At 57.3% G+C, this 17,626-nt stretch overlaps 1 protein-coding gene across 3 annotated transcripts; it reads left to right on the top strand.

Annotated features, from left to right (window-relative positions):
• The first annotated feature begins 2,414 nt into the window (after positions 1–2,414).
• Positions 2,415–17,104, top strand: SLC51A (solute carrier family 51 subunit alpha). 3 transcript variants are annotated; one of them, XM_054835921.1, is made up of 9 exons: positions 2,415–2,783; positions 14,763–14,857; positions 15,235–15,389; positions 15,505–15,578; positions 15,651–15,809; positions 15,943–16,054; positions 16,172–16,318; positions 16,492–16,597; positions 16,722–17,104. In XM_054835921.1, the coding sequence occupies exons 1-9, from the start codon at positions 2,668–2,670 to the stop codon at positions 16,856–16,858; spliced, it is 1,101 nt and encodes a 366-aa protein (XP_054691896.1). In that variant the 5' UTR covers positions 2,415–2,667; the 3' UTR covers positions 16,859–17,104. The 3 variants fall into 3 exon arrangements, with proteins under 3 accessions (XP_054691896.1, XP_054691898.1, XP_054691897.1); XM_054835922.1 differs by lacking the exon at positions 2,415–2,783 and adding an exon at positions 13,614–14,572; XM_054835923.1 differs by lacking the exon at positions 14,763–14,857 and having other exon boundaries at positions 2,646–2,783.
• Positions 17,105–17,626: the final 522 nt, after the last annotated feature.

The following is a 17,626-nucleotide window of genomic DNA, read 5'->3' as shown; positions in this document are numbered from 1 at the left end:
AGCTCGATGTCTGTCTTGTACTGGGGACCCCAGAGCTGGATGCAGTACCCTAGGTGGGGTCTCATGAGAGTGGAGTAGAGGGGCAGAATCACCTCCCTGGACCTGCTGGTCATGCTTCTTTTGATGGAGCCCAGGACACGGTTGGCTTTCTGGGCTGCGAGCACACACTGCCGGCTCATGTTGAGCTTCTCATCAATCAATACCCCCAAGTCGTTTTCCTCAGGGCTGCTCTCAATCCATTCCTCACCCAGCCTGCAGTTGTGCTTGGGATTGCAACAACCCATGTGCAGGACCTTGCACTTGGCCTTGTTGAGCTTCTTGAGGTTTGCACAGGCCCACCTCTCGAGCCTGTCAAGGTCCCTCTGGATGGCATCCCTTCCCTCCAGCATGTCAACCGCACCACACAGTTTGGTGTCATTGGCAAACTTGCTGAGGGTGCACTCGATCCCGCTGTCCATGTCGCCGACAAAGATGTTAAACAGTGCCGGTCCCAGTACTGACCCTTGAGGAAAGCCACTTGTCACTGTTCTCCACTTGGACATCGAGCCATTGACCACAACTCTTTGAGTGCGACCATCCAGTCAATTCCTTATCCACTGAGTGGTCCATCCATCAATGACACAGTCATAGGAGCCATCCCACCACATCTCCACAATGCCAATAAGGTCATAGCCCTGCAGGCGTGTGCACATCTCCAACTCCTCTTGTTTATTCCCCATGCTATGTGTGTGCGTTTGCACAGAGGCATTTCAGCTGGGCCCAATGAGGCCGACTGACTGGCTGGAGTGGCCGGAATTCCTTTGAGGTACTTCACCAGTGTTTCCCTGCTGGTTCCTATTGCCTCAGGAGCCCCTGGCTCATCTCCTCTTGCCTTCAATCATGCTGCAGTGTGTCCAGCACATCTCTGAGCAACAGTCTGAGGGTCCTTGCCGGCACCTCATCCCTCCAACCTAAGCATGTCATCCCACAACTTGTTTCAGGCAAGCCTGATATTATCCCCCTCCCCCTTTGAGCCTAGTTTAAAGCTCTGTCGATGAGCTCTGCTAGCTCCTGGGCAAAGAACCTTTTTGTCCTTTGAGAGAGGTGAATCCCATCAGAGTTCATCAAACCTGGTGCCGTGTAGGCCACCCCATTGCCAAAAAACCGAAAACTGTGCTGGTGACACCAGCCACGCAGCCACGGTTCCCTCAGGCGGTCACCACAGGCTGCTGCGGCACCTCCCTGGGTGACCGTCTTCACACGTACCCGTGCGGGTACAGCGCTGTAGCCTGTGCGCGGTGCCCACAGAGCCTGGCTGAAGGGCTTGGGCCCGGGGCTGCAATGGCGGGCCCTGCCTGGGGCGGGGGGGAGGCGGCTTTGGCGTCCTGAGGGGAACCTCCTTCCGCTGGCTTTGCATGTTGGTCGGTTGCTGGTGCCCTGCCTGAGCAGCCCCCACTGTGGGCAAGGAATATATGGAAGCCGCATTCATTTTAAATCGCCTTCGGATGCCCTCCGGGTGGTGGAGGAGCCGCTTGCAGAGCGGCATGTAAGTTCCAGCTTCCCCTGCGGGAAGGGCTGGAAGCTGGTCAGCCGCCGGCCCTGCAGGGAGGCGAGTTTAACGCCTCTTCGTGAGACTGGTATGCTTTTACCACAGTATGTGTCGGCCACAAGAAGGGGCAGGTCACAGATTTGTCATTCCCACACTCTCAGCATTTTGAGGGAAGAGGGCAGGAAAACAATTTCCCCGTTGGGTGGTCCAAACCAGATGCAGGACTTGCTCTGGCTTGGGAAGTGCTCAGCACCTTCAGGTCTCAGCAAGTCATGCGTGCTCAGGGCTGCCTTTTTAGATCTGAATGAGCAGAGGCACCCAGGGTGCCTTTCCTTCATGTTGTGCTACTTGAGATTGCTATTTTATTTGCATGATGAGAAGCATGGCAGGCCTTTATGACAGCCAGCCCAGCAGTGCATAAACACAAGAAGCATGGACAGCACATGTCAGGGCATGGGCTGCTTGTGGCCCACAGGGCAGTTTCTGTGGCCACTCAGGCTATGCAGGCAAAAGCATCCATGTTGCTCACTATGGGATCGCTCCAGCTCTGAATTAACTGGTTCTCATCCCAGCTCTCTCCCTGGGGCAAGCAGAGTGACCCTATGCTATGGTGGGAGCTCCTCGGTGTCCAGAGACTGGTCTCTAAAAGCCAGCAGGCGCAGAGCAGTGAGGTTCCCTGTTTTGCTTCTAAGAACTTGAAGGAGAAGTAGAACATATTGGTCATGTGGTGAAGTTCTAGCATGCATCTTCTTTCAGTATGCTTCATAAGGGGAAGCAATGGGTGAGGAAGCAGCTCAGTGAGTTTAGGGTCAAAGTGATGAATAATATACTGGGGGGTGTTTAGGGAACCTGTGAGCCACCCGTGCTCTCGGCAAGTCTGTCTCCAGTTGTCAGTGTGATGCTGGGTTAAGGCTCTCCACTTGGCCAGGCAGTAGCTGGGGCTGTGAAGGGAACTCCCGCTGCCAGGGGCTCTCTCTGCCATGGCTTCCCCAAGACTACCAGGGGAATGTGATATTTGCTCTGCTTCCTTTCAGCTGATGGCTAATCTCATAAAGACGCCAGCTGCATGGACCCTGCAGAACATCTCACCCTCCTCGAGTACCTGTTGATGTTTGCTGTCTCCAGAATTACTCACGGTCATGAGTGGGCCCTGGCTGCGGCTGCAGCCGCCTCTGCCTTGTCTGTCTGGGCTCCAGTGCAAGTGGAGGTCACCGCTTCCAGCCTCGGTCCTTCAGCTCAGAGCATCCCCTCAAAGGTATGCCAGAACTGGGGAATCTTCAAGGTTTGGGTGTGCTCGTGTTCTGCAATGCTGTGTTCATTTGTCCCTTGCTCGTTAAAGAAATAAACCGGTAGGCCTGGATTATTGCCTAAAATCCTCTCCTGGGAAAGGACAGGAGCAGAAAGTTTGTAGTTAGGCAGAGCACATGATTGCAAAGAGGATTATGTTTTGTGAAAAGCAATACATTCCTGCACTGATAAAGGGGGGGATTAACTAGATCTGAGACTCAATGTGGCTGTCCGCAGACGAGCCTCCTGTAAAGGGGCTCCCAGGCAAGACGTGCTGGTGGACCCGCCAGCTCCGTTTGTCTGAGAAGGTTTGAGCCAGGCTCCACTGGAACAGTTAAAAGTGCCAGTACGTATGCCGAATCTTGACACTTTCTTCGCCATTTTCTCCCAGTGGACTTTACCCACTGGTGGGCTTTTGTCATTTGCTATGACCTGTACTAGCCAGATCCCATCTTTTGTGTGTTCTATAAGCTCATGAAAGTGCATTTCCCCACTAAAGTTTGTACTGGAAACCGATTCAGGAGCCCCTTCCTCCTTGAGAGCAGAATAAAGCTCTCCTTCCATGAGGTCTCCTGACTTCTCCACCAGCTCCTGCACTTTGTCTCAGGCAGCCCTGGCCATGGTGGTGCTAGTCATGGGGGGACACACTGCTGTCACGCAGCGTGCAGCTGCCCTGTGGGACACGGTGCTGCTGGGTGCCTCGGTGGGAGCTGAAGGTGTGAGAGGGTTCAGAAAGGGATTAGATCAGTCCTGCATGCTGGATCCCCCAATCATTTCCGAGCGCAACAGTCTGAATGCAGCCTGCTGCTCAGGAAAGTATAGCCTGGGGAAAATAGTCCCAGCCATGCCCTGTTTGTTACGTTCCTCCTGGGCTCACCCTCTGCTGAGCAGAGCAGTGTTTCTGCACCGAGGTCCCAGTGGAGGAGGTACACCTTCAGCAGAGCTCAGACTCAGGAGGTTCCCGGGGGCAACGCCAAAATGCAGGCCAGGAATGGGGCAGTCTTCATTTATTTCTCCCCGTGGCCTCCCTTCACTGTGCCTCCCTTCCAGCTAGCAGAGGAGGTGCTGTGTGCCCCGCTGTGCCAGCCCTGACCTGCCCTGACAGATACTCGCTGCAGGTGTTTTCTGTTCCCTCTCACAATATGTTTGACCACGTGCTGAGCAGTTCCCCATTTCTATATCTGCCAGGAAAAAGAGAAGAAAGCTGACATTCTAGAAATTCAGGTATTTTTGCAGCCAACATTGGCAGTGAAATACCTTAAAATGAGGGTTTTTCAAATGCAATGTGGTACCTGAGATCAGCTGAGCACCCTTTACCTTGTGTTGGGTGCAAGCGGGGAGCGGGAGTCATCTGGCTATCAGCCGTCAGCAGCTGGAGCCACCTCCCTTGGGCCTGGCACTTGTGTTGCTTGCAAAGTGGTGTCTGTACTGCAGGTGATGCTGAGCCTAGGTGCTCAGGCTGCCCAGCTTGGCCAAAAATTTTTGCAGAGAGCAGAGATAGCCAAAGCTGGGAAATGGCCAAAGCTGGGGATGGGGATGTAGGATTGATGGGTGACTGCTGACTTCTCATCTCAGCAAGATGCATGGTCTCTGTGTGCATGATTTTAGCACAGTTCAGGCCCGTAAAAATCAAGAGCCATCACCATCCACCTGGAAACCTCTGTCTGGTTCCCAACGACCAGGAGTGTTTAAACTCTGGCTGCAGCAGACTGTTGTTTGAGTCCTGCTGCGCCGTGCCATAGGTATCTGCAGCTTGCATCAAGCTCCTGCTTGCTTCTGCCCTCTCTGCTCCCTGCCTGGCCCAGCTCCTGCCTGCAGTTCAGTGCAGGAGCCTCCGTGCTTGTCCTGACACCTTGCTGTAGACTAGCTTCCATCAGGGCATTCCTCCTCATTGTGGCTTGGCTGTGCTGTTTTAGGAGATGTTTTTCCCTGTTTCCTCTCTGCTCCTCAGGGTCTTGTGAGTCCTCTGACTCTGACTCAAATGACTCCTGATTCCTTTGTGCAGTACCCTGTGATATGAACCTGTGCTGCAGGGTTAGTGCTGAAACACGAGACCAAAATGTGGAAAGAAAAATATGTTTTCACTTCAGTTTTGTAGCATGGCTGACCCTCGTGTGACCATCTGTCCTACCCACGTTTTGGGAAGGCAGTTAAAAAGCAGAGGGAAAACAAGAGCCACAGAGATAAACAGTTTGTAAAGGATGCCCTGTGCTTTGTGAGCAGCTTATCAAAAACAACATTGGGAGGTGACTTGAGCACTTTTATGGCAAGAAATACTGGACTAACATGGCTCTTCAAACTGGAAGGGATGGAAAAGCCAAGAACCAAGTGCTGGAGCATGGTGCCAAGTTGGAGATGCTGCAGCCGAGCGCACGCTGCTGGGCTGAGGCCAAGGGTTGTGGGAGATGTGATGGTCCATGGAATGAGAGGTAGTCAAAGAGCTCCTGTGGGCTGTGCACTCTGCAAAACAGAGGCTGTGAGGCACCCCGGGCACCCCAGGGTGCAGGGCCAGGCAGACAACAGACACCCAGGGACAAAAGAAAGACTTTGATCTTCTGCCCTGCACGTCAGCCACTTGGAGAAGTGGCAGTACCAGCTCCCGCCTTCCTGGGAGCAGATTTGAGCGATGCATTGGCTGTGCTCCCTGCTTAACTTGTGGGCTGCACTGGGGTGCAATCAGCTATTATAGGTCCCAGAAGGAGATGGGAAATCCAGGTTTTTGCAACCTCGAAATCATGCTGCAACCATGCTCCATGCCAGGACTGGCAGGTGCAGCTCCCAGGATAGCCTGCCCTCTCTGCTCCTGTCTCCCCCAGCCAGCAGTGCGATATGCAAGAATTGCACAACACCATGTGTAGCCCCATCCTCTAGAAGACCTTGTGTTTTTGGACTTTGCTGCTGTATTTCTCAATTGCCCTGACTGAAAGAGAGGTGAGGTTGTTCGATCAGACCCTTGCAGGAAAAGCCGTTGGGAGCTCAGGTTCTTTGGCCACAGTCCTGGCATGAGCTGCAGTGCAGCCTGAGGAAGGAGGGAAGACCAGCAGGCGCCAACTTCTGGGAGAGGATCTGCTGTCCCTTGTCCTGTAGCAAAGGGGTGGAGGAGGCAAGGGGTGGGCCACACACAGCCAGGAAAAGGTGCCTGAGGGAGTGGAAACACGACAGGTAATGCCAAGAGCTGGCCGCAGCTCCGTCTTCCCTTCAAAATAACACCCATCTTTGCATCCTTCCCGGGGAAGCACCTGGGTCTGGCCTGGCTCTCCGCATTGTCTGCAGCTGGTCCGGTGCTCCCGCCTGACAGCTGGAGAGGAACCAGAAAGCACTGAGCACCTGGGGGAGAGGCGTGGGGCCAAGGGCAGGCAGTCCTTTGTTCCTATGAACGTGCAGGCCTGGGGTATCCCATGGACCCCCCTCAGAGACCTCTGGGGTTTTTTTTTTTTTGCCTCCCTGCAGTGAGGAGGCTCATTTCCTTGTCTCTCCCACCACACAAGGAGGGAAGTGGATGTGATGGTGCTCGTTACTGCTGCTCTGCTCGCCAGGGACTGGCATAGAGGCCCAGCAGAGATGCTCATGCTTGGACACTGCCCCAGTGGGGTTGAAACAGGCTGTCTCTTTTAACAGGGCTTCCTTGCTTGCAAAGGCTGGGTTTTACTGGGATTTCAATCCCCAAAGTCCTGGGGACCCCTCTGTGCTCCTTGCATGACCTGAGCCTGCCTACAGGGAGGAGGGCGAGTGGTTATCTGTGCTTTATCCCTGCTCAGAGGATGCAGGGAGATGAGGTGATTAGCAAAGAGCAAGCCTTCAGCGTTGCTTCCTGCCTGACAGTTACAACTTTTGGCAAGATGCTGGCTCTCCCCAGGTGCAGCCGAGGAGGAGAGCAGCAGCACGAGGACAAATCCTTGGCGTGCACGGGGCTGATACTGCTCCTACCAACAGACGAAGTGCTCAGGCAGCTGGGGCTGGTGGAGATATAGCAGGAGCTGCTGTTGACCTGGAGCCTTTAGTGGTGCTGGGTCAGCCCGGCAAAGCTCCCACTATCTCGGCGGCTGCACCGCGGGACTGTGCTGCTTGTCATTGCTCTGATAGCAGCTCTGCCCGGTCAGCCTGGCTGCTTTTATCTGGTGGTCAGGGCGGCTGTCGCTGCGGCAGGGGGGCTGCGGGGCTGGGGGCCTGGACGGGTGTACAAACAAGCTCAGGATGTGAGCACAATAGCCAAGGACGGGCCTTTGAAAAGCAGGGGGACGCAGCGCAGCTGCCCTGAGCCACATCAAAGGTCCATCTCACTCTGCACTGCTGAAAAAGCCTGTGTGTTTGATGGCTACCCATGGACCTGGCCGCGGCACCGTGTCGGCACAAGGAGCAGAGGGTTTGAGCAGTGGGAAGCGGAAAGGGAAAAGACGGCAGTGGGGAGCGGAGTGACGCAGGAGCTGGGACACAGCCCTGAGGGTCTCTGCCTCCAGATCATGGGTTTGTCACGAGTTCCCTCAGTCCTGCTTTGTTTTGGCCCTCGCTGATCTGTATCTGGAGCGCAGCACACAGCCCTTCTCTTTCCTCCTTCAGTGCACCTCCGGGCTGGCATTTCAGGTCATTTTTGCAAAGTGCTTTGTGTGCAGTTTCCCAAGCGCTTTTCTTGAATCAGCAATTGCCACAGCTGGGGGTTTTTGGCCACAGGGGTGGGTTTTTTCCTTCCAGACTTGGTGGTTTGAATCTTGGACAGCCAAGGATGCTATCTATAATTTGTGTTGTTTCAGTTGGGAAGCCCAGGTAGCAAGAAGGGAAGTGACTGTTACCCACAGCTGTGGAAAGCCGAGCTCTGAGTGATGTCTGGATGGAGACATGAAAGGACATGAAGATATGATGAGGGGAGAGTACTTTGTACGCTGGACGTGTGCCTACCCTACGGGGTCCTGCTGTACCTCTCTAGCAGGATCAGTCCTGCAAGAGTCCCTCTCTGCTCACTCCTGTGCTCCCAAAAGGACTTGGGAAGGGGCTGGAAAACCCGGGAAAGTTTTGCCTCTGATTTGCTCTGCAATGTGTGCACGTGCTGCTGCCTTCTGATAAAGTACAGCCTGAGCCTGCTTGGTGGAAACCACCCTCTGCCACTGCTTTGTGTTTTTATAAGGTGCATTTATTGGCAAAAGAGCAGCCCAAAGGACAAAAAGAAAAACAACAACATAAAAAAGCAGCCAGCACCTGGTGCAGCATTGCAGGCTCTGCAGGGAAAAAGTGTCCCCAAGAGGGCTGGATGATGGTTCTGCTCTTGGAATATGGTTAAAACCTGGAGGTGCTGGCCCCAGGCGCCCAGGAGCAGCAGGCTAAGCCAGTGCCGCCTCTGTGGGTTTTTGATTGCAGGGTTCTCCTGGCCTCAGTGGCTTTTCTGCTCTTGAAGCCATTGTCAGGGAAATTAAATGCTCCCAGGCAGGTGCCAGAGACTTTTGCAACCTGAGATTTGGCTTTGTCTTGTCTGCCTGCTGGAAATGCCTTTTTTAGGGTGGATTCATTTCTCACAGCAATATCTGAAAGCAAAGAGGAGGCTTTAATTGGGGTGGGATTAGTGCAGCCAGGCTGAGTGGGGAGAGCAGGAGCTTTCTCCCTACCTGCTAATTGCCCCTTTTCTGTGCTGGCAGCGGCTGCAACACCTGCCAGTGGCTGCCTGCCTGTCACCTTTGTGCCGTGGGTGCCCAGGCAATGCCATGTGCCTTGTAGGTTTATTTACAGAGCGGAGGGTGAGATGTAGTGCTTAAACCGGGAGAGCTCGGTCCGGCTCTGGCAGCCAGAGGGCTCGGGATGCTTTTGGCACCCAGGTGCCTGGCACGGTCCTGGGGGGCTCATGCCTTTCGCTTGGGCTGTTGCGGGATCCCAGGGGCTGAGCTGAAACCTGCGGGCTGCAATTTGCAGCCAGCCCCTGCCCCCAGGCACAGGCAGGCAGCAAGCACAGTTGATTTAAAAGTGAGCCCAGGGTATCATTTTCCCTGAGGCATATGAGGCAGGTCAGTGCCTCAAGGGCAAATCTCCCCAGAGGTGTGTGCCTGGAGAAGGTCTGTGACTCTCCCAGCTCTTGGAAAAACAGATAAGCAACCCCATGCCTCAGCCAAATTGCTGGTCTGCCCTGCAACAGCCTCCTGCCCCGGGCAGGACCGTCCTCCCATGTCCCCTACCAAGGGACAGGGTGCCAAAGGCAAATGTCCATGGAGGGCTATGCAGAGGCACAACCTTGCCTGTCCTCCTCTGTTTTGGCAGGTGTACTTTGGGATGCGTACACAGCAGGGCTGGGCCCCTGCTCAGCCATCAGGGTGCAATATTTTAGGTGGCCATGGCAGAAAAAAGCCACTCTGGTGCCTTTTCATTCAGAGGTTAGTGGTAGCTCTAAGAAAGCAGCAGCATTTGACCGGGATGCCTGCTGGAAATGCAGACATTCATTGCCTTACGGCAGCAAAATGCTTCTTAGCCTCTGAAGCCTTGGAGTGGGGAGGAAGCAGCCCCCAAGAATGTTCACTGTGGTATTTCCGCAGGATCCCCCCAGCTGAGTTGGGGACCAGCAGCTGTTTGTTTGTCCCCTTTGAAGGAGACAAAGTCCTAACCACAGCGAGCCCTATCGCTTGGTTGCTTCTGCTCCAGCCGAGCTTGGCGTTGTTGGACGTAGGGCTACTGGGAGGAAAAGCAAACAGAAAGGAGGCCAGAAGGGCTGGGCAGAAGATGGGGGTGATATCGGGTGCTCCATCTGCAAGGGTCTGTTCAAAAGGGAGGAGAAGGCTGGAACCATCAAAGCTGCTCCGATGGCCTCGGCCCAGATGGGAGAAGGATTTCATCCAGCTTCTGCCAGGCTTCTTCCCACTCATGGTGGGCTCCCCTTCCTCCCGCACCAGGGACAAGCCCCACCATCCTCCTCCTCCTCTCCTCCAGCTGGGAGACAGACCCTCAGAGTGACAGTAACGGGATGCTGGGCATTGCGAAGGGCAGCACCTTGCCCTGGGCATCCCCTTCTGTCACTTTTGGGGCCGGGGGGACCCTTGTGCAGGAGCAGCAGGGCCAGTCCCCCGGGAACACTGGTTTGGAAGTGTGATTGAGGCTACAGCTCGGGTGCTAAGCAAGCCTATGAGGACGAGCTTGTTCCACTCTTGAGGGCACACCCATCCCAGCTCACTAAAACTTATATACACTATGTAAGATCCTATATAATATATAAAGTCATATACATATTTGTAGATGCATGTGTATATGTTATGTATGGCTTTGCCATGAAAAAAAAAAAATATATGGTCAAACAGTCCCAGCAGTTTTGGGAAGAGGCATTTTGCTGACATGAGTTTCGGAGGTGGGCCTGCAAGCAGAGCTGGGCAATGTTTCTGAGAGCTGGGGCTGGCAGGAAGCCGAACACGTTAGTAAAAATCCCCTTCTCTCCCTTGCACTCCCATCCGGGGAGGATGGGTGATGCAGCCCTTGCTGGAGGTGATGAGGTGATACCCTCCATGCTGCACACCTCCAGTCTCACCCTGCCATCGCTGCCTCACAGCCACCCCACTGGGGTGTCCCATCGCCCACCGCTGGGCAGGGGCTACAAAGTGGACTCAGCTGCTGTGTCTGGTGGGAATGATTCATATGCCCCTGTGCTGAGAAAAGGGGGATTTTTGCTGCCCAGGAGGGGATGCTGAGGCCAGCAGGACTCCTACCCCACTGAGCCCCTCCAAGGCCGGTGTTTCTCCCAGTGACATTGAGGCAGAGGCTGGAGGCAGCCGGCTGGCCTGTCCCCATCTGAAATGCCAGCTCAGTCTATAAATAGCACCTGGCATAGGTCTCTCCCTCGGCATCGGAGCAATGAGAGACTGAGCCCTCTGTGTCCTCCTGCAGCAGGGCTCTTGCTCCATTTAACAGATGGGGAAACTGAGGCACAGTGGGGTCCTTGACCCTGCCTTGCAGCGAGCCTGTTAGGCAGCCTTTTGGGTTTGCAGGGCACTGGGAGGTGTTTTCCTGTGGCAGAGGGACTGCTCCCCACTGAGAAGGGGAGGATTTGATGGGGGCTATTGCTCTGCCAAGGGGTCCACACCTCGTCCCACCCCAGCTGTGCTCTATGGGGAGCCAGGGAGCCTTCCCCTGCCCAGAGAAGGGGACCCGCAGGGGGCTGGTGTCTCACACCCCTGCAGTAGCCCCCCAGCCCTCCCCACTCACTAGTCCCTCCTGGATGTATCTCCCAGGAACGGCGGCTCTCGCCCCACCAGCTGCCTCCCGGGACAATCGGTGGGGTGCATGTGGGCCTTATCTGCGGGCCAGCCACGGGCAGGGCTCCCTGCTGTCCCTATCAGTGGGGCAGCTCCAGACCTGGGGCTGAGGGGAGCCAGCCCCATCCCTGCTGCACTGGGGCCAGGGCTGGGGGCATTGCCATGGCCCCCCGCTGACCGTTGCAGGGGGATGCTCGAGGGGTCCGGGACCCCTCTCCAGCCTGGCGGTGAGTGCGGTGCTGCCGGATTTGCAGAGGTTCAGCGGAGGCTGCTGTGCTGGGTGGTTGTGGGTTGAAGGGAGATGGTGGCAGCAGCCTCGCGTTACCGCCAGCAGGATCTGGCCCCCTCAGCCACTTCCACCAAACTCTCAGCGGTGGTTTCCTCACCAGGGCGATTCTTTGCATGGGCTGGGGAGGGCCAGACAGAGCCAGTGCCCTGGGAAAGGCTTTCCTGTCCCTTTCACAAGTCTGGTTGATCTCCATGTTTTATTTGTTTCTCTTGAGTCACGCCCACCCTCCTGCTTCCAGTGGCTCCATGGGGTGCTGCCGGGATGCCGGCAGGGTAGGGATGCCGCCTCTCCCCTAAACTCCTGGGGTCAGGGTAGCAGGGTCATCTATGGTTATGCAGAGCATGGGCATCCCTGCGATAAGGTGCCCATGGAGTGTGGTTTCCCCAAGAGGTGGGTGCCACAGGGTCCCATTGCTCTTGGGGCGCTGGTCCTGCCTGGCACAGGGACTGGGCAGAGCAAGGCATGTCCCTTGGGAGAGGGAGCGTCCTGGCTGCTCCGTCCCGCTGAGCAGGGGCCATCCCTCTGTGTCCTGGGACAGCAGCAACCATGGATCACCAAAAGCTTGAAGTGAAGATCTTTATTGTCGGCTTGTCCGGCTGGATGACAGCCTGAGCTGGGTGTGAGGTTCTCACTCCTTGGCATCCCCGCTGTCTACTGTGGCCCCAAGCTCTGGGTGGAACATGTTTTGGCCTCCTACCAGCTCCTACCAGCGCTTTGAATGAAGATTTTTTCCTTCCCTGCCATGTCCTGGGGAAGCTGGTGATGGTCGTCTGGGAGGCTGCCGTCTCCGCTGGAGTCAGCCCATCCGGCCATAACCACGGGGAATTAGAGACGGGTGGAAAAACGTCTAAAACTCATGCAAATATTTGCTTTTCGAGCGCTTTTCCAAGTATTGGGGGACGCTGACAAAGCGGCAGTGTGGGCAAAGCAGGCACGCCAACAGGTCTGCTTGGCTTTTTTTTGGGCAGGATTTCAATGGTCAAACAGTTTTGTTTAAAATAAAAAAGCTAACTGCACAAATGAGGAGATTTGCCAGCACTGCTGCTCCTCAGGGCAAAACAGCCACCCTGTTACTGAGAGGGCCACGAGCCTTCAAACCACTCCTGCCCTGTGCCAGTGGGTGCACGGCTCCCACCTCAGTGCTCCGTTTTCCTTCTCTGCTGAAGGGGGTTTTGGCAGGAAAGGGGCTCCCTATGCCTGGTGCTGCTCTGCCTGGGAGCATCCTGGGGGTCTGGGGCTGATGTTGAGCTGGTGGGGCTTGCCTGAAGCCTTGCATGGCCACCCTGTCCTGCCCATGCCAGGGGATGCTCACTGCTGTTGGCTCCTGCCTGTCCTGCCGCTTTTGCCAGTGGTATCAGCCTGTGTGGAGAAGGGTGGCTGGGGGAGAAGGGTCGCCATGGACCCTGGTGGCCCCACAACTGTCCATCCCAAGCGCGGATGGGGGCTGGAATAAGGGGAGAAGTTGGGGGAACCCTGGGACAGACACAGGTGTGCTGGGCAAGAGGACCACTGCGTGCCCCTGTGCAGTGAGCACCCATGGGTGGTGGCTGGCCCTAGGGCTATGTGCATGCAGGGGAATAGGCTCCTGCACAGGACAGCCTGGGCAGTGCAGTACACGTGTGCCAGGGCAGGGCTCTGCCTCCCCGGGCCAAGGATACGTGCAGATCATCGCTGTGGTGATGGACCACAGGGGGACAAGCACCAGGTAGCTGAGGCAGGACAGCAGGACTGCCATGACATAGCCCGTGGTGACATTCAGAGCTGGCAGAGCCAGGCAGCCGCACCTGCAGGAGGGGTACGGGGAGGACGGGGCCAAGGTCAGGCCCTGGGGCTGCTGTGGGAGAGGCAGAGAGAGGGGAGAGAGCCTTGGGGTGCTCAGCCCCAGGGGCTGCTGGAGCTGGGTGGGGTGGGGGAAGAGGATGCAGATCCAGGCTGTTCGAGATGATGCCCGGCTCTAACGTCTGGGGGATGCTGGTGTGAAAGAGCAGCTCTGCTGCCCCACGTCCCTGGGATGGGGCTTGGCCCACAGCTATGGGGCGGCTTACGGGAAGGAGACCAGCAAGCTCAGGTAGGTGAGGGTGCTGAAATGAAGGGGGATGAGAAGCTCCATGATGGACTAGGCAGCTGTATGGCCCCAGCCTCACAGGATGGACAACATCCCACTCCCACAGCAGTGGAAGTGCAACAAATCCCCCCACTCCATTACTATAGTAACCACAGCATTTACACCCCCCCCATCCCATTCCCATCCCATTCCCATGGCAACTGCAGCATTCCCCCCCCATATCCCATTCCCATGACAACTGCAGCATCCTGCTCCCACAGCAGGGGTGCTGGTGCCACTCTGGTTTCAGCGGGAGCCCACTGCCAGAGGGGCAAAGGGTGGGGGCTCGAAGGTCCCTGGGGACCCAGTACAAACCAGCACTCATTTTCCTTGGGGTGCTGGGAGAATGCCAGGAGCCATGGGCACCCCTGGGACCCATGGGCATGCTGGGATCTATCTAGGACAATAATACACTGCTCCCCACACCTAACGCTCCAGCTTCCTCCAGCCTGTTGTCCCCTTCCCCAAGCCTGGGCTCTGCTTCTCTCCCAAGATGCTGGGGTGCTGAGCCAGGGTGCTGAGCATTAGGCCAGCCCTGCCCTCTAGTGTTGCAGGAGCCGATCTCAGCAGGGCTCAGCCCCAGGCTGCTGGGACCTGAGCCACTGCAAGCTCCTTACACAGCCTGCAGAGCCATGCAGGGTCTGGCAGGCTTCCCACGGCCCCACAGCATCACCTCCCACCCAGCCACTGCTGCTGGGGGGACACGGTCCCGGACCCTGCATGGCACCACGGGGACGCCCAGCACCACAAGCCCATCTTGGGGTGCGTAGGCAGCGTCACCCTAGCACAGGTGTCCATGCTCCCCAGCTTTGAGGATGCGCAGACGCACTGGCACGGGTGCTAACCGCCTCCCCGGGCACCCTGGGTCAATAACCGGGCGGCCGAGGCACTTGGTGGGGCCAGGACAGCATGGGGGCACGCCAATGGACGCCCGCAGTGACAGGAGAGGGAGGGGAGTGCCGAAGGCTGCTGGTTAAAATGGAACGAGGCGCGGCAGCCTCCCTGCGGTCCCTGCCCTGGGGACTCTGACCCCGTGGGCCGGCGAGGGGAGCCGAGGCAGGCAGTGCTGAGCAGCCCCACAGCCACCAGGACGGAGCTGAGGAGGAGCGGAGCAGGATGGACCCCACCATGGAGCTGGCAGAGGACCCCAGGTGGGCGCTGAGGACCCCTGTGCTGCTTCGCAGCCAGGCAAATCCCTTTTTGGAGCAGGATTTTGGGTTATTGCCTCTGTAAAGAAAAGGAGGTGCCTGGGGCTGAGGCGAGGCGGCCAGGGGACCCCACGGGGCTGGGTGTCCCCGTGTCCTTGCCAGCCCCGTACAGTGCTCTCCTTCTTCTCCGAAGGTTCCCCCGACCGTTGGTGGAGATGCTGATCACAAACTTCAGCGTGCCGGCAGCCTGCTTCTCCCTGCCGCCCACCTCCCGGCAGCTGCTGCAGCGTAGGTGGGGGGACTGGGTGGGGGGACCCTCCTCTTGTGCCTGGCAGGAGCAGGACAGGGATGAAGGACGCAGGGTGGCTGCAGCAGATGCAGGCAGGGAGCAGCCCCAAGGAAGGAGGAGGCAGCAAGAGGGAGTCTGCTGGGGTCTCAGCCTCCCACCCCATTGCCCTGCCTGCGGGGATGAGGGGGTCTCAGGGAAAACCAAACTGGGGCAGGTGACACGGGACACAGGAGTTCTGGCACGGCCAGACATGCTGAGGATGTGGCAAGGGGCTTCCCAGACCTGTGGAGTGGTGGGTTGGGCGGCAGCTCCCTGCCGTGGCGGTGCCAGGTAGGACAGGAGGGGATGGAGCTGGCTTCTTACCCCTCCCCGACAGACCTGGACACAGTCCAACTCACCATCATGGGCCTCGCCACCATCATGACTCTGCTGTCAGTTGCCATCTATGTGGAAGAGGCTTTCTACCTGACCCGCAAGATCCGCTGCCCCATCAAGATGAAGACCCTCCGCTGGAGCAGCTTGGCCCCGACGGTGAGCTGGGGTGTAGGCGTGGGGGTGGCATCACCCCAGGGAGCCATGGCTACCCAAGGGGTGCCAGCCCATGGGAGGGGAGAGTGGCAACATGCAAAGCTTGTGTCTCCCCCAGGTTGTGTGTGTGGTCAGCTGCTTCGGACTGTGGATCCCACGCTCCATGATGGTGGTGGAGATGGCTACCACAGCGTGAGTATCACCTGCCCCAAGGCAGGGGCATCGGGGAGCCTATGGGGTCTGACCTGCCTTCCATCTCCTCAGGTACTTTGCCATCTGCTTCTACCTCCTGATGCTGGTCATGGTGGAGGGCTTTGGGGGGAAGGAGGCAGTGCTCAGCACCCTGAAGGACGTGCCCATGGTGGTCAGCACTGGGCCCTGCTGCTGCTGCTGCCCCTGTCTGCCCCGAATGACCATGAGCAGGTGAAGGAGAGCCTGGGTAACCCCCTGCCCCTGGGGAGGGCTTCCACCCCCTGCTTCTGTTGGGGTGGAAGAAAAGTCCTGGAGCAGGGGCTTGGGGACCTCAAGGTGCTACTGGTCTCTCTCGCTGTGCCAGGAGAAAGCTTCAACTGCTGATGCTGGGGACTTTCCAGTACGCCTTCTGCAGGGTGGTTGCCGTCTTCCTGGGGCTGGTCCTGGCAACCGACGGGAACTACAACCCTGCTGATGTGAGTGCCAGGGCACAGAGATGGGCAGGGTAACATCAGGGGCAGGGAGCCTCCGCCAGCCCCTGCCTTGCCCAGCAGCTTTTTCAGCCCAGGCACGTTTTCTTTGTGCCCCCCCAGATCTCAGCGGAGAGCGTGGCACTCTGGATCAACACCGTGGTCGGTGCCTCCACCCTCTTTGGGCTGTGGGCACTGGGCATCCTCTTCCGGCAGGCCCGGCTGCACCTGACCGAGCAGAACATCAAGGCCAAGTTCTCCTGCTTCCAGGTAAGCCCCATCCGGCCCAGTCCCCCCCTAGGTGAGGGGCTCCTCCAGCATGAACGGGATGAAGGGGCACAGGGGGAGATGCTGGGGCAGGAGCTGCTGGGAGAGCAAAGAAGGTAAAGGACAGGAGCCTGGCAGCAGTGTGGCCCCACCACCTCGAAAGTTGGTGATTGCAGGTCCTCCTCCTCCTGACGGCACTGCAGCCTGCCATCTTCAGCATCCTGGCCAACAACGGCAGCATTGCCTGCTCGCCGCCCTTCTCCTCCAAGGCCAGGTCACAGCGTAAGTCGGGAGAGGGGGGTGCAGCATCGCCTGCTCCTGGCTGAGCCCCTCCATCACACAGCAGGGTGTGGGGAACGGGCATGGTGGATGAAGATGGCTTCAAATGACCCTTCTCCTCTTCCAGAGATGAACATGCAGCTGTTGATCCCACAAACCTTCATCTTGGCGGTGGTGACACGGATATACTACCGCAAGCAGGATGACAAGCCGGGCTACCAGCCCGTCAGCTTCACACCTGCAGACACCGATGTCAAGGCGTGAGCAGGAGGGAGCAAAGGGGGTGCTGAGGGGCAGAGTGAGGCAAGGGGCTGCTCTGCCCCATACAACCATCTCCTCCTCCAGCCCTGGGGAGCTGCTGGCAACAGAGGCGGCAGAGGGGGAAAGGGCACTTCAGCATGGGGTGAAAGGGTCTGAAACCCAAAGGCCACAATCCAAAGAGATCCGTGAAGCCACCTCCAGCCCATGGGGCTCTTGTCTAGCACTGAATAAAGATAAATTTGTACCTGAGTCTTGTGTGGATGACTGGGCTCAGATCGTCTCCTGCCCAGGCTGGGTGGGAGATGACTACACAGGGGGAGGAAGATGGAGCCCAGACCAGCACAGCCACGGCATGGAGCTGTCATGGGTGTCCCACACCCAGCCATGACACTGACCTCTGGGTGCTGCTGGCTGGCGTCCGATGGCCAAGGCAATGCCAGGGCAGCAGTGTTTTCTTCAGAGACCTCTAGATGGGTCCAGCCCATCCCTGGGGCATGTCCTCCACAGCAGAGGGAGGACAGAGAGAACAGTGGGAGCATCCACACCTGCCAGCCTGGGGCCAGGCAAAGGAAGGAACCTTGAAGCACCTTCACAACACAGGCAATTAGTTAATGCTGCTTTAACCAACCTTGCCCGGGATCTGCTCTGATAGCACTATCTGCTTTACACCTACATCAGGAGTGACGATGACTTACAGAAACCTCTGGGTTATTTCCACCCCCGCCACTGAAGCATCTTCTCACTCAAACCACTGCTACGATGGCAGGCGAG

Source organism: Grus americana, chromosome 9 (genome assembly GCF_028858705.1).
Source record: "Grus americana isolate bGruAme1 chromosome 9, bGruAme1.mat, whole genome shotgun sequence".
Classification (NCBI taxonomy): Eukaryota; Metazoa; Chordata; class Aves; order Gruiformes; family Gruidae; genus Grus; species Grus americana.
The sequence above is the reverse complement of the archived record's forward strand: the minus strand, read 5'-3'. Positions and strand labels throughout refer to the sequence as shown.